The 17,422-nt window shown below is 34.1% G+C and overlaps 1 protein-coding gene across 2 annotated transcripts in view; it reads left to right on the top strand.

The window, feature by feature from the left end:
* Positions 1 to 3,302, top strand: part of LOC139517279 (uncharacterized) — a 28,948-nt gene extending 25,646 nt beyond the window's left edge. For both annotated transcript variants that reach the window (XM_071308178.1, XM_071308179.1), the window contains exon 20: positions 644 to 3,302. In XM_071308178.1, coding sequence (XP_071164279.1) covers positions 644 to 783 — 140 coding nt within the window. In that variant the 3' untranslated portion in view covers positions 784 to 3,302. The remainder of the gene's footprint in view (positions 1 to 643) is intronic.
* Positions 3,303 to 17,422: the final 14,120 nt, after the last annotated feature.

The raw sequence follows: 17,422 nt of genomic DNA, 5'->3' as shown, positions 1-17,422 counted from the left end.
CAGCTATTGAAAAAATTTAGCACATTTCTGGAGAAAGTTTTTGTTAGTTTATAGCAGATACAGGGTATAGAATATTTTATAATACAAAGGAGTTGTTTGGAAACATCCAGAAGTTGGACATTGATGTGAAAAGTTCTATCATTATTATAAGAGGTGTATCTCTGAGTCAACAGTTTATATAAAAAGTAGTTACACAAAACTCAATGTTATAACATTTTAATGTTTAACCCATCCCTACCATTACCTAGAAGATGTTATGAAAATAATGATGATAATTATATATTAAATAAGAACAGAAAAAAAAATGTTTTCACTGTAATAAGATTCAATTTAATTTCTACAGCATTAGAGGGCATTATATTTTCTAGTCTGTATGTCCTTCAAATTCCTTCTTTTTGCACTTACAGATAACAATTACACTGCTTATCTGTTTGTACATCCAATATTTTGTTAATTTTTTGGTCACAATAGTTTGCCCTTGAGTTGTGGTCACATCAATTTGAATCTTTGTATACAAGTTCATTATAACCCAGTTTGTTTTGCAGTCCTGTAAATATTGGTCTGGGGTATGTCAACTTAAAATTTGAACATAGATGATTTTAATTTACACTGATTATCAATATGTTTCATATATTTATTCCAGGTGTATTAGAAAAGTATGTAAAAATTCTAGAAGACAAATTCAAGACAAAGATATTGAGAGAGGTTTATGCTGGTGTCAATGGGAAATCTGTTGATGATCAGGATATGCAAGCTTTCTTCAAATTCAAAGTTTGGGTGTAGAAAGAAGATAATGATCTTTTGGATTGTAGCAAAATAACAGGATTTAGTTGTAAGAATGCATTTTAAGATTCATGTAATCAGGGCACTCTGAAACTACTAGCCAGAAGAATTTTTCCTTTGGTAATTACCAAGATATTGTGAAGAGAATTGACAAAAGATATTGATACCAAAGCAAAGTTCTTGGATGTGTTTCTAGTAATTTCAATTATTGTCTTATTTCTTGTCAGTCTCTTATCATTATCAATCATTGTCTCAACACTTGTAATAGAGGCATTTGTGCAGATCTTTAATCTGGATAGAATATTTTTTCTTCATCTGGTTCACATATTGTGTATACATCTGTCTGTCTTATGTTAAGGCTATATGAGTATACATGACAGGCTATTATTTCTACTTGGAATTATTTTAATTATGGAATTTGCATAATTTCATATGCTTTAAATTTTTGATAAAATTCATGTGTATTTTGTACTTTAATGTTCTGGGCAGCGCACAACACTACCTATTACAAAGAAGATATCACATTTAAATATAAAATACATTGTTTGGAAAGTGTTATGCACCACTCAAAACATTATAATACAGAATAAACATGGATTTTTTTTTAAATTTTAAGCACAAGAAACTATGCAAATTCCATAATTAAAAATAATTCCAAGTTGAAATAATAGCCTGTTACATGTCTTTGTGGTATGTCACTGAGTTCCAGTCTTTGATGTATACCTACAATTTCTTTTAATTCCTAAGTAACACTATATGATAGATTGTGTAAGGGTATGCATATTAAATGATGTCAATTCTGTGATAAAAAATTTAATAAGATTTATATTTTATATGTTTAATAAGACGTTGTCATATATTTATACTTATTCCGTCCAATTATATAAAGTTTGTTATTTGCTTTTACAAAAATATAGCATAATGTGATATCCAATCTTTAATACTTATATCATTTTCCTTAACAGATATACTTAGCTATTAGATTTGTGTAGTTTATTGTGAAATTTTTTTTGAATCACAAAAAATACATTTTATGACATGAAATTTGTTTTATAACTCCACCTGTATTGTTATGTCAGACCATTTAAAGTCACCATATGCTCTGATGCTTTTTAGCATAGATAAAGATATAATAAATATTGAGTTTATATAGTAGGCATAACTTTGACTGTTGTGGTCTAAGGTACAAATGTGATTTTTTTTTTAATTTTGGCATCTATATTATTAATCAGGTAGAAGTCAGAAGTCATAGTTTTGAAAAGATATGAAATGTCCAGTTTATAACTTTAATTTTGACAAATACAATGTTTAGAGTAGGTAATTTAAATCAATTTAAATCTGATAAAAAATTTACATCATTAATGTTTCTAAATATTTTAATATTTAAATTTGATTGTGTTGAAATTTTGAAAATAAAAAAAAATATATATAATTTTATTTATGTATTGTGATATATTATTGGTAGATTTGTGCCAAACATTATCAAGTATTGTTGAGTGTTCATTTTTTATGATTGTTTTTTTTTTTTATTTTTTTTCATTGTTGTATGTGTCAGTTAAGTGAAAGTATTGGTGCTTTATAATATTTCTGGTTACCAGTTTAATGGAGTATCTATATTATGCAAGATGTAAAGTACTTACGATCATAGAGTTACTGTGTTTTTCCAGAAATAGTATCTAGAAATCTTTTACCGTGGATTGAAATTTGAGACTTCATGTTTGTTTTCTTTACTTTTATCTAATATAAAATTTTGAAGAATTTTGTTCATGTTTCAATAAAGAAAATATAACATAAAATTCATATCTACATGTTCTTGCATTTGACGAGTGTAAAAATATGACTTAGGTCACAGCTTTCAATAGATTAATTTTGCAAGGTTTGTATTGTGTGCTTAAGATTATAATGACAGTTTGAAAAAAATATTTTAAGAAAATTATTCATACACATTTCTTTTATTTATCAATAATTACATTACATGTATATTTCAGAAGAATCTGTTATTTTGATTGGATAACAACGCTAATTGTGCGTCATATTAAATTCACCTTCACATCCCAATGAAGTTTAACATTCATGATGACACATGCTATCACAAAAAAGTGCACAGGTTAAGCCTAAAAGAAATAAATAATAAAAATTGATTTTTCATGATCATAGCAAAAAATGTAATTATAAGTATTGAATGCATCTTTTAGTAATTTAATAGGGTTGTAAAAGCGTTGACTGCGCACATTTTTTCATACAAAATGTACTTCAGTCAACGCTTTTACACCCCAATGAATTTACAAAAAGAAGCATTCAATTCTTAAATAAGTACCATCATTTAGTTATGTTTTTTACATAAAAATAATAAGATCAGATATCAATACTTTTCAAATTGAAATGATTTCTTATCAGTTATAGTAAAATATGTCTTCATGTCATAATTTTTCACCAAATATTCTGTAAAATGAAACTGTCAGTAATTAGATTTGTTTCAGAATTATATTTATTTTTGCAATAAATTGATTCTGCTTGTGTTTATATTTCATTATCATCAGGTCAGACAGACGGCATCTCTTCCTCTTATTGTTAATTGATGAGTGACCACTTGAATATCTCAAAACTAAATCAACTGCCATCTAATTGAGTTATTGGTTAGTTCTATGTAACTGTGTGCTGTAAAATATGAAGGGATGAAAAAAGCAGCAAATTTTCAAATTGAAACATTACTACAAAAGAATATGCCAATTTCCTCTCGTTGTAGGTATTCGATTTATATTTAACTACATTCCAGCAGCCCCTGCATATGATCCTTCATTTGATATTGCACTTTAGAGTATGTAACAGGCTTTTATTTCAACTGGGAATTATGGGGGGGGGGGGGGGGGGGGGGGGGGGTAGGAGGGGTCCTGATGTCGAAATCCAGTGCTTATAAACACAAAATCTTGAGGTCCTGAGTTTAAATAAACTTAAATCCTGACATCCCGAAATTTAAAAAAAGAAATCCCTGATCCAAAAGGGTCAATCCTGAAATCCCGAGCTTAAAAACACTTGATCCCAGAGTCCCGATAAAGGTCCTACCCCCCCCCCCCCCCCCCCCCCCCTCAATTATCTTTGATTATGGAATTTGCATAATTTCATATGCTTGAAATTTTTGATAAAATTCATGTTTATTCTGTATTTTAATGTTCTGTACAGTGCACAACACTACCTATTACAAAGAAGATATCACATTTTCAATAGAATGTACTGTGCCATGCACAACACTATCTATACAAAATACTTTGAATGGAAAATGTTATGCACCACTCAAAACATTATAATCTGGAATAAACATGGAATTTATTAAAAATTTCAAGCACATGAAACTATACAAATTCCATAATTAAAAATAATTCCAATTTGAAGTAATAGCCCGAAGGGACAAGTGAGCTTATGCCATCACTTGGCGTCCGTCGTCGTCCGTCGTCTGTCGTCGTAAACTATTTCAAGAATCTTCTCCTATGAAACTACTGGGCCAAATACTTTCAAACTTTAACTGAATGTTCCTTAGGGTATCTTATTTATAAATTGTATCCGAAGTTTTGATCTATCAACAAACATGGTGGCCATTGCTAAAAATAGAACATAGGGGTCAAATGCAGTTTTTGGCTTATAACTCAAAAACCAAAGCATTTAGAGCAAATCTGACTGGGGTAATATTGTTTATCAGGTCAAGATCTATCTGCCCTGAAATTTTCAGATGAATCAGACAACCTGTTGTTGGGTTGCTGCCCCTGAATTGGTAATTTTAAGGAAATTTTGCTGTTTTTGGTTATTATCTTGAATATTATTATAGATAGAGATAAACTGTAAACAGCAATAATGTTCAGCAAAGTAAGATTTACAAATAAGTCGGAAATGGTCAGTTGACCCCTTTAGGAGTTATTGCCCTTTATATAGTCAATTTTTAACCATTTTTCGTAAATCTTAGTAATCTTTTACAAAAATCTTCTCCTCTGAAACTACTGGGCCAAATACTTCCAAACTTTAATTGAATGTTCCTTAGGGTATCTAGTTTGTTAATTGTATCCGAAGTAATGATCTATCAACAAACATGGTCGCCATTGCTAAAAATAGAACATAGGGGTCAAATGCAGTTTTTGGCTTATAACTCAAAAACCAAAGCATTTAGAGCAAATCTGACGTGGGTAATATTGTTTATCAGGTCAAGATCTATCTGCCCTGAAATTTTCAGATGAATCAGACAACCTGTTGTTGGGTTGCTGCCCCTGAATTGGTAATTTTAAGGAAATTTTGCTGTTTTTGGTTATTATCTTGAATATTATTATAGATAGAGATAAACTGTAAACAGCAATAATGTTCAGCAAAGTAAGATTTACAAATAAGTCGGAAATGGTCAGTTGACCCCTTTAGGAGTTATTGCCCTTTATATAGTCAATTTTTAACCATTTTTCGTAAATCTTAGTAATCTTTTACAAAAATCTTCTCCTCTGAAACTACTGGGCCAAATACTTCCAAACTTTAATTGAATGTTCCTTAGGGTATCTAGTTTGTTAATTGTATCCGAAGTAATGATCTATCAACAAACATGGTCGCCATTGCTAAAAATAGAACATAGGGGTCAAATGCAGTTTTTGGCTTATAACTCAAAAACCAAAGCATTTAGAGCAAATCTGACGTGGGTAATATTGTTTATCAGGTCAAGATCTATCTGCCCTGAAATTTTCAGATGAATCAGACAACCTGTTGTTGGGTTGCTGCCCCTGAATTGGTAATTTTAAGGAAATTTTGCTGTTTTTGGTTATTATCTTGAATATTATTATAGATAGAGATAAACTGTAAACAGCAATAATGTTCAGCAAAGTAAGATTTACAAATAAGTCGGAAATGGTCAGTTGACCCCTTTAGGAGTTATTGCCCTTTATATAGTCAATTTTTAACCATTTTTCGTAAATCTTAGTAATCTTTTACAAAAATCTTCTCCTCTGAAACTACTGGGCCAAATACTTCCAAACTTTAATTGAATGTTCCTTAGGGTATCTAGTTTGTTAATTGTATCCGAAGTAATGATCTATCAACAAACATGGTCGCCATTGCTAAAAATAGAACATAGGGGTCAAATGCAGTTTTTGGCTTATAACTCAAAAACCAAAGCATTTAGAGCAAATCTGACGTGGGTAATATTGTTTATCAGGTCAAGATCTATCTGCCCTGAAATTTTCAGATGAATCAGACAACCTGTTGTTGGGTTGCTGCCCCTGAATTGGTAATTTTAAGGAAATTTTGCTGTTTTTGGTTATTATCTTGAATATTATTATAGATAGAGATAAACTGTAAACAGCAATAATGTTCAGCAAAGTAAGATTTACAAATAAGTCAACATGGCGGAAATGGTCAGTTGACCCCTTTAGGAGTTATTGCCCTTTATAGTCAATTTTTAACCATTTTTCGTAAATCTTAGTAATCTTTTACAAAAATCTTCTCCTCTGAAACTACTGGGCCAAATACTTCCAAACTTTAACTGAATGTTCCTTATGATATCTAGTTTGTAAATTGTATCCGAAGTTGTGATCTATCAACAAACATGGTCGCCATTGCTAAAAATAGAACATAGGGGTCAAATGCAGTTTTTGGCTTATAACTCAAAAACCAAAGCATTTAGAGCAAATCTGACTTGAATATTGTTTATCAGGTCAAGATCTATCTGCCCTGAAATTTTCAGATGAATCAGACAACCTGTTGTTGGGTTGCTGCCCCTGAATTGATAATTTTAAGGAAATTTTGCTGTTTTTGTTTATTATCTTGAATATAATTATAGATAGAAATAAACTGTAACAGCAATAATGTTCAGCAAAGTAAGATCTTCAATTAAGTCAATTTGACCAAAATTGTCAATTGACCCCTTAAGGAGTTATTGCCCTTTAAAGACTTTTTTCACAATTTGTTCATCATGTTGACTTTATACTTTAAAAAATCTTCTCCTTTGAAAATGCTGTATCAATTTCAGCCAAACTTAGGCTAAATGAGTTTCAGAGTATCTAGTATAAATTTTATATTTTATTTCCTTGTATGTCAAGAAACATAGCTCCTATGGCTAAAATAGAACATAGGAGAAAATGATTATTTTTTTTGGCTTTTGAAGAAAATAGGACGATCCAAAAAACATTTAAATAAATTGAAAAGCCAAAATAATCATTGATGAGAGATTTAACCAAAAGAATTAAGGTGAGCGATTCAGGCTCTTGAGAGCCTCTTGTTTTTTAAGCTTACCTAGCCCAAAGTCCAAGTGAGCTTTTTACTATCACTTGGCATTCATTAACCTTTACAATAATCTTCTCCTTTGAAACTTATTAGGCCAAATTAAACCAAACTTGGCAACAATCATCATATTGGGGTATCTAGTTTGAAAAATGTATCTGATAATCTGATAAGCTTAATTGCTTTCAATATATTGTGTATATTAATGGAAATTTATTCCCTTGTTTAATTATTATTTCTAAAAAAATTAATTGTGTTTTTTGACTAAAGTAAATTTTAATATGGACTTTAATTTGAATATTCCTGGTTCGGACCATCTCCTGTATGGGTCACTTCGTTAAAATCAGTGACTCATACTTTATATAGGCCTGTTAATTCAGCAGGTACTATTGGTTCTGTCCCAGGTATAGCTATGGGTTTGCACTTGTCAGGTTCTAGACTCCCATTATCCTATAGTGAGTATATGCTTCCCAACTCGGGCACCAAACTTGTACCCTTGTGGTCTCATTCACCTTGGCCACAGTCTTACCCTTATGGTGGGTTTATACCAAACCAACCTGGTTTTTGGTCTTAAAGGGAATTTCTATGGTCCCTCTTCTGGGGTTGCTACTGCTCCACCTTTAGCTCCTGCTCCACCCGTAGCAGTATATTTGACTCTTGCAGTAGCTTCTTCTACCATCGTACCTGACTCTCGAGCTCACTCTGCTAGCTTTCCTCATGGTACGCAGGGTTTGGATCATGCATCATCGTTGGATGGTTTACAGAAGTTACGTTTGGACTTCGGTGAGTCTTTCAAGGCTTAATTTAGTACTCTATCCAGTCGTATGTCTCTACTGGAGAATATGGTTTCTTTTCATCAACCTTCTCCAGCTAAGTCTGTAGAATATGATGAGAGAAAGGATGACGAGTTTTCTGTTTCCCCTGGAAGTCATGAAAGGGTTTTCCTCACTGATGAAGACGTTGATAGTTTTTTCTTCTCCCAAGTTATCGAAGGCGGCCCGGCCCCTGAGCCTACTTCTAAGTCAGATCAACAACCTCACATCAAGGAGACTGAGTTTCCTCCTTCCTTGAAGGATCTTAGGTATAAGGTGTATACCTTGATAAGGGATGAAGCACATATCCCTTTTGCCTCTCCTTCCAAGCCGAAGAAACCTTCAACTTTTGAAGCTTCCTATGGGGTTTCTCGGGAAATTGTGAGTTCTCACAATTCTTTTCATGAATCTGGCAATATGGCTTTTGCTTTACAATTTATTAATGAAGGTATCGCTAATTCTGCTAGTGAAAAGGTTGATAATAACAATATCTCTTGATTTGGAATGTCATCCTTTTCTAATCGGGTTAGGTACAAGCATTTTGATATCTTTGATTCTTCATTGGGAAGACTGGTTCTCAATTGTGACAAATCTATTTCATCTTTATTGAGTAAAAGACCAGTAGATGGTCTTCGTCTCACTCAACCTGTTTGGTCAAAGACTTGAGAATCTCCTTCGTAGTGCTTCTCAAGTGCTTCTCAACTTCTTGGCACAGCCGAACATTTTCTAGCTGCAACCGGACATTTGCTTAACAGCGAGGATTCGGTTGTTCCAGCAGCAGTACGACCCGTCTTACTTCAACTGGATAAAGCTCTAGGTTCATCTCAGTTGCTTTTAATGGGTTCTATTGCCAATTGAACCATATCTAAAAGAGCAGAGTTTCTTGAAAATAATTCTGTTGCTGAGTCTTTGAAAGATTCTTTACTGATATCTCCACTTATTGACAAGATGTTTGGTTTACCCGTACAGCTGGTTCAAGAGGAACTCGGCGAAAACTATCCTCCAGTTAAAGTTAGTTAACAAGTTATTAACAATGGCAAGAGGTCGGTTAATGCTACATCTAGTTCTACTAGTACTTCTGCTAAGAAAAGGAAGAATAACTACGACAAACCGCAGAACAAATCCCAGGTGAAATTTACAAGTTCCTCAAAAATCATTTCCAGTAGGGGGAGGTCAGGTTTTTTCCTAAATCAGTGGAAGAAAATTACATCAGACTTTTATGTGCTGTCAATAATTCGAGGAGGATTAACACTTCAGTTCAAGAATCCACCTCCTCAATTTGCAGTACCGATAAGTTCGTCTCATATTCAAGACCCAGTCAGGTATCAACTTCTATCAGTAGAAGTTGACACAATGTTACATAAATCTGCAATAGAGGAGGTGCCGCTCTAACTCTGTTTCCGCGATTTTATTCCCGTCATTTTCTGGTTCCAAAGAAGACGGAGGAATGAGGCCGGTTATATACCTATCTATTCTTAACAACTTTCTTATTGTTCCCCATTTCAAAATGGAAATCAACAGATAAATCAGGGCTTCAATCCTTCCAGGAATGTGGACTACTTCTCTGGATCTTTCAGATGCTTATTTCCACATTCCCACTTCCAATACTTACAGGAAATACCTTCGCTTCGTTTGGAACAACAAAGTTTTCCAGTTCAAGGCTCTCCATATTGGCCTTTCTACAGCCCCTTTGGCTTTTACCAAACCATGCAGGCAACTATAGCCCACCTACATGCCCTCTCTATTCACATTCATACCTGAACGATTCCCTTCTCAAAAAATTGCCCAATCAAATTGAGGGTTTAGACATATTTGGTCACCAATTGTTTTCTGTCCCTAGGCTTCCTAATCTCTTGGAAAAAGTTAGAGATAATTCCTTCTCAAGACTTCGTTCTAACACTATTCACAGATGCCGCCACCCTCGGTTGGGGAGCATATCTGGAGGGCCTTACAATCTCGGGAATCTGGAATCAAGATCTTTTGGTAGAGTTCTATATCAATGTATTGGAAATGAAAGCAGTTCTGCTTGTACTGAATCATTTCCAACTGTCTCTAAAGAATTAGTCTGTCATTCTGGCTACGGACAACACAACAGTTGTAGCTTATCTCAAGAATTAGGGTGAAACTCACCCACCTTCTCGTTATCAGATAGCCAGATACATTTTCATTCAGGTTCATCTAGTGGTGAGACATATTGCGGGGCACCTCAATATTCTAGCCGACACTCTATCCAGATCCCTTGCTTCAGTAAACACGGAGTGTGAACTACTTCAAGTAGTTTTCAAAGCTGTGACTTTTCATTGGAGGTCACCTCAGATAGATCTGTTTGCGACCAATTTCATTTATCTTTTGCTTCTGGACAGAGAAGGAGTGAAATCCATGCTTTCTCTATTTCTGATGCTTGCCTTCGATTTAACAGGGATAAATCTTCTGTTACTCTTTTAACTGATCCTGCTTTTCTTGCAAGGAATCAGATTCCAGATAAGGGTGAAGAACCAGTCGTAATTCCTGCACTCCCTAGTGATTCTTTTTCTGTACTTTTATGTCCAGTAAGAATCCTTTATATTTATCTGGATAGAACGAGTAGTTAACGTTCTGTTTCTAACTCAAGATTCTTTATTCCTATTTAAAAAGGAATCTCAGATCTTTCTGTTCAAACTATTTGGATATGCAAATGCATATCTTTAGCTAATGGTTCTTCTAAGGCAGAACTTTTGAATAGTTTTAATGTTAAAGCTTGTGGTGTTAGGGGTACATCCTGGGCTCTGTTTAACAGTGCATCTTTAGAAGAGGTACTGTCTGCAGGTTTCTGGAGAAATGAGAACTCTTTTGTATCGCCTTACCTCCAATCTATGGCTACTTTTACCGAGAGTTTATACTCTCTTGGACTTTAGTTTCAGCACAAAGATTGAACTTTTTCTTCTGTTACAGGTGATTCAGATTCATGCATAACTTTCGTCGACATAAGTGGTATAAGATATTTCGAATAAGAAGGACCATTTTTCTACAGTCTTTGGTGGCTGGCTGCGGGTGGAGCTTCTTGTACTCTTATCTATGGTTACAAGGTCGTTTGTTATTTTGTAACACATGATGAGTTCAGCTTCTTTTCGTCTTGTTTGTAAGCATTTCCATCTTAATTCAGTTATGATACTGACTCTTGATCTATTCCTTTACTGGTTGCATACAGCTAGTCTTTATGCCTTTTCAATTTAATCTATGTGGTTTTGTTGGAATGGGTCCCATACTGTCATGGTCCATTTGTGGTCTTACTTATATGTGGCTTTGGTTGGCTTTACCTGTGAAGTGTTTATGTGTTCTCCTCAATCTAAATCATTTGCAATGGTGTAGCCTGGGTATTTAGTCGCTGTTTTATGCTCAAGAGTATGGCCATGGAGTGTGTAGTTCCACTTGATTTTCTTTTGTTCTTTTATGTGACTGAGGACGCTGAATTTTGCACTCCATTTTCCAAAGTTTTCCCCATTTTGCCAGTTTGTCCTGGTCTTCTTGAAGTTTATGGCAGTCCTTGTCTAAGGAAATTGTAAAATAGACCACACTAATTACCGATAGGCCGTTAGTTTTCTCGTTCGAATTGTTTTACATTTGTGATTTCGGGGCCTTTTATAGCTGACTATGCGGTATGGGCTTTGCTCATTGATGTTAATTTCTATATCATTTGCTCTCTTGTGGAGAGTTGTCTGTCTCTTTGGCAATCTAACCAAATCTTCTTTTTTAAACATACTATTCGCAAATAGTCTCACTGTGGAGTGTAGGCCTTCTGGTAGGTCGTTAATGTAAAATAGAAAGAGACTGGGCCCAATGACTAATCCTTGTGTGATACTCCGGATTCTACCTTCACTTTGCTTGTTTTTTTTTTGCCTTCAACAACTACTACTTGGGTTCTGCCCTTGAGAAATTCTTGTTTGTTTTACATCGAATTACATAATGGAATAATTTATGTAAGAGTAAACTGTGAGACGCCTTGTCTCACGAAGCAATGTTGTAGTGAATATAGGATGTTATTTACCTCTGCATATTAACTCATCATAGATACCAGGATTAAAATTTCATATTTACGCCAGACGCGCGTTTCGTCAACAAAAGACTTACCAGTGACGCTCGAATAAAACATTGTTAAAAAGGCCAAATAAAGTACGAAGTTGAAGTTTTGCCAAATACAGCTAAGGTAATCTATTCCTGAGGTAGAAAAGGGTCCTTAGTATTTCAAAAAATTCAAAATTTTGTTAACAGTTAATTTATAATTATGAACATATCAATGATAACTCAAGTCAACACAGAAGTGCTGACTACTGGGCTGGTGATACCCTCGGTGAAATAAATCTCCACCAGCAAGTGGCATCGACCCATTGGTTGTAAAAAATAAAATCACAAAAATACTGAACTCAGAGGAAAATCAAGTCGGAAAGTCCCTAATCACATGGCAAAATCAAATGACAAAACACATCAAAAATAAATGGACAAGAACTGTCATATTCCTGACTTGGTACAGGCATTTTCAAATGTAGAAAATGGTGGATTAGTCTTGGCTACTGGGCTGGTGATACCCTCTGGGAAATAAATCTCCACCAGCAGTGGCATCGACCCAGTGGTTGTAAATAAACTCATCATAGATACCAGAATATAAAATTTCATATTTACGCCAGACGCGCGTTTCATCTACAAAAAACTCACCAGTGACGCTCGAATGAAAAGTTGTTAAAAAGGCCAAATAAAGTACGAAGTTGAAGAGCATGGAGGACCAAAAATGCCTTAAAGTGTTGCCAAATACAACTTAGTTGATCTATTCCTGAGATAGAAAAGGGTCCTTAGTATTTCAAAAATTCAAAATTTTGTTAACAGTTAATTTATAATTATGAACATATCAATTATAACTCAAGTCAACACAGAAGTGCTGACTACTGGGCTGGTGATACCCTCGGGGAAATAAATCTCCACCAGCAGTGACATCGACCCAGTGGTTGTAAATAAACTATACTCATCATAGATACCAGGATTAAAATTACGCCAGACGCGCGTTTCGTCTAAAAAAAAAGATTCACCAGTGACGCTCGAATAAAACATTGTTGAATAGGCCAAATAAAGTACGAAGTTGAAGAGCATTGATGCATGTTTCATGATATTACTGGTGACTATATGTTCAATTATTTTGCAACAGATACATGTTAGGAATATTGGCCTATATATATAGTTAGCTGGCCTTTCTTATATGCCGGAGTGACATTTGCAGTTCGCCAGTCATTGTGTATCTTTCCTTTGTTCATCGAAAAATTGTATATGATTGTTAAGATCGGAGCAATTTCACTGGTTATTTCTTACAGAATCGCTGGTTTAATGTTGTTCGGTCTAGCAGCATTTTGTCGTTTTAGATTTTTCAGTTATTTTTCCATATCATTATTTGTGATGATTATTTGTTAGCTGTTTGGATAGTTTTCTTGAAGGACGGTCTTGAGGGTTTTCTTTTCAAAATCTCGTTTATTGATGGGACATGCAGCGCTAGCTAGCGGAGAAGACCGAATGAAACATATCATTTAGTATATTTACTTTATTTATTTGGTCAGTTCCTAATTGCCCATTTCTTATAAGTGGTGCAACCCCATTTTTATCCTTTTTCTTGTGTTTGATATAGGTCCAAAATTTGTTTTCTGTTGAACGGATGTCCTCGTTTTCTTCTGGAGTTTATGTCTTATATATATTTCCAATAGGACAAAAACCACAAATCTTTCAATACTGAGACGTTATGGTAATCTTTTGTTTCACATTTTTCTGAGATATTTTTTTCGTTTTTCTACCTCTTGATATACAATCTAACCGCGCACAATTTGTCAAAGGTCCGGCAGATGCCCTATACTTAAAGTGAGTATGCCTGTAGTTCCTACTAAATACAATTGTAGCATGAGTTAGCTAATAAGAGCTCTTGCAATAGGTTACGAAATAAAATAAACAATCTTCTTCTATTGGCACACTCTTTATATGATTCTGATTACCATACCATAAATGTTTTAAAACATTGAAAGCCAGAACTATAAGTCTTTCCAGTACTTACATAAGGATGCCTCCCATAGTTTACAACTTGCTTAATTAGACCATCAGCAATTGTCAAATGTGCCGGTGCTAGGCAATGTGTAGGTTTTTGATCTGCTTTTGGTGCCAGGTAAAATTCTTGGAACCTGTGGTAAAACCCACAGGTAAAAAAAACCAATATGGTTCGTGTTTCTCAGTATTTATTTTTTGTGTTTTGTGTACTGTTGTTTGTCTGTTGGTCACTTTGATTTTTAGCCATGGCATTGTCAGGTTATTTTTAGCCATGGCGTTGTCAGGTTATTTTCGACTTGTTCATGTTTGTATATTTGGCAGAATTTTTCGTAGATTGCCCTTGAATGTTGATTTTATAGTTTTAACCATTTTGTGTTATTTTATGTAAACTGTAGTAGATAGAGTCGGAATGTTTCTTCGCGCAAAACGTCCACATTAGTTCTTAGTTTTTCGACGCTACTACAGTTAACACAATATTAGGCATGGAGAAAATCGGGATTTAGATTTTTTTCCATCATGAACAATTAAAATTTTTACTATTTTATCTGGGACTAATACATTTGTCTTTTGGTCACAGATTTTATTAAATTGTTAAAGCTGTATTTGTTAAACCATTGATTTGGAAGTTGTGGTGCAAATTAGATATGTGTCATGATGATGGTACGGTCATCAATAAATATGGGTTTCTTGGTAAAACTATAAGTATCCTACTAATATTTTGATTGAATAAGGGTGGAGTTTAAGATCTTTTGATGTAAACATGAGTTGTCCCTTTCTTCTTTGTATCTACGTTAATCACGATTTGGATTTTTTTTCGAGCCTTCGACTTGAGTCGAAAAAGCGAGACATAGCGATCCTACATTCCGTTGGCGTCATCGTCGGCGGCGGCGTCCAAAAATATTCTCTCTGTGGTTAAAGTTTTTGAAATTTTAATTACTTTCTTAAACTATCCTGGATTTCTACGAAACTGGGACAGAAGCTTGTTTATGATCATAAGATAGTATCCAGAAGTAAATCTTGTAAAAATAAAATTCTATTTTTTTCCGTATTTTACTTATAAATGGACTTTTTTATGCCAGGAAACAGAACATTCACTCTGTGGTTAAAGTTTTTATAATTTTGATAACTTTCTTAAACTATCCTGGATTTGTACCAAACTTGGACAGAAGCTAGTATCTAGAATGATTTTTTTTTAATTTCTTGTACCTGTTATTTGTATTTTACTTCTAAATGGACTTATGTTTTCATCCAGTTAACATTACATACAGTCTGCAGTTAAAGTTTTTTTTTTTATTAGATTCATAAACTATTCTGTTTTTTTTCCAAACTTGGACAGAAGCTTCATATAATCAAAAGATAGTAATGAGAGGAATATTTTTATTGATTTTCCCCTATTTTTGTTGAGTCTGCGATTAACAACAAAAGTAGGCGAGACACTAGGTTCCGAGAAACCCTTACGATTTTTTTTAGCTTAGTTACAATGGAGCCTGGGATACAACCATGCTACATCTCGGTCTTATTTTTGTAAACTAAATGTCAGTTGAAAAGACCGGAAGAGAATTTCCAATGTTTACAATATCTGCACATTACACTTCGGAATACACATTGTTAATTTGACCTCTCAATTTTTTGGCTAAAAAAAATTAACAATAGCAAAGCCAGTTGTCGCGCTGCCTCTACTCCGACCAGGGATTGCTCTAATTACTAACTTGGACTTAACAAGATACAGTCTCCACGCCCGTGATGTAACTACGCTTGTATATTCATTTTTCAGTTTCATTGTCCCACAAGGTTTACCTGTAAATATATATCTGTAGTGGGAGGCATTTCTCCGTTGAAACATTGGTTTCATATATGGCTAATTTTGTGAAACTCCTCTATGGATTGCCGATTTAAATTGAAGAAAAATATATGACATGCAGATGAATAAATGATTGTAGGTTGCTGAGAGTTGCATTTCGTTTCCATTGTTTAATTATTAAGTTGTTATTCTGTTGTTCAAAGTTGGAGAATTTTTGATATTCACAAAAAATGTTATCGGAAAGGAAATTTCCGTAGGGTGCAGTAATAGATATTTTATTGACCTTTTGAGTATTCTTTCCAGAAAAAAACTTCATTTAAAGAAATTTTATTAGTTAACGATTTTTTGTTAATAAAATGGGAGTGCATACAATACCTGCCGGTGGGGGGGGGGGGTGTCTTTTCCTTTATGAAGGTATATACATATGTGCCGCTGGAATAAGTCCCTTTTTAGCTCACCTGGCCCGAAGGGCCAAGTGAGCTTCTCCCATAACTTTGCGTCCGGCGTCCGGCGTCGTCGTCGTCCGTCGTCGTCCGTCGTCGTTAACTTTTACAAAAATCTTCTCCTCTGAAACTACTGCGCCAAATTTAACCAAACTTAGCCACAATTATCTTTGGGGTATCTAGTTAAAAAAATGTGTCCGGTGACCCGGCCAACCAACCAAGATGACCGCCATGGCTAGAAATAGAACATAGGGGGTAAAATGCAGTTTTTGGCTTATAACTCAAAAACCAAAGCATTTGGAGTAATTGCCCTTTATAGTCAATTTTTAACCATTTTTCGTAAATCTTAGTAATCTTTTACAAAAATCTTCTCCTGTGAAATTTCTGGGCCAAATTAATCCAAACTTGGCCACAACCATCTTTGAGGTATCTTGTTTAAAAAATGTGTCCGGTAACCTGGCAATCCAACCAAGATGGCCGCCACGGCTAAAAATAGAACATGGGGGTAAAATGCAGTTTTTGGCTCATAACTTAAAAATCAAAGCATTTGGAGCAAATCTGACATGGGGTAAAATTGTTTATTAGGTAAGATCTAGCTGCCCTGAAATTTTGAGATGAATCGGACAACAGGTTGTTGATTTGCTGCCCCTGAATTGGTAATTTTAAGGAAATTTTGCTGTTTTTGGATATTATCTTGAATATTATAGATAGAGATAAACTGTAAACAGCAATAATGTTCAGCAAAGTAAGATTTACAAATAAGTCACATGACTGAAATGGTCAATTGACCCCTTAAGGAGTTATTGTCCTTTATAATCAATTTACTAACTCTTTGTCATTAAAATTTCCACAAATATGTTTTGTTAATGATAAAATTTTATTACACTGTCAAAATTAATAATCTTTACCCTCTGCAAGAATGGGTTATAATTTCTCTGTGAAATACATATGTATTAGTAGGGATTTCACAATTATAAATAGGGGTGTTTTTTTTCAATCCCAGCTGCACAACTTTACCAAAAATCCCATGTTGAGATCCCCTGTGCAATTCCTGTATCTCAGTAACATCTGCATGTATCTGTATACATACAATTACAATATATCTACAGTTATAACGCTTAAACTTGTGGGGGGAAAAACGATAAAATGTGTACTGTATTATGACCAATGAGTATAGACAAGGTAAATAATGATTCAATGTTTTAATTAATTTTTCTAGCTACCTACTATGATCATTTTAGTTTCAGAGTTAGGATATAAAAAAAAATTACAAATTAACTTATGATCAC

Source organism: Mytilus edulis, chromosome 3 (assembly GCF_963676685.1).
Source record: "Mytilus edulis chromosome 3, xbMytEdul2.2, whole genome shotgun sequence".
Classification (NCBI taxonomy): domain Eukaryota; kingdom Metazoa; phylum Mollusca; class Bivalvia; order Mytilida; family Mytilidae; genus Mytilus; species Mytilus edulis.
Note: the sequence above shows the minus strand (reverse complement) of the source record. Positions and strands in the feature narration are given on the sequence as shown.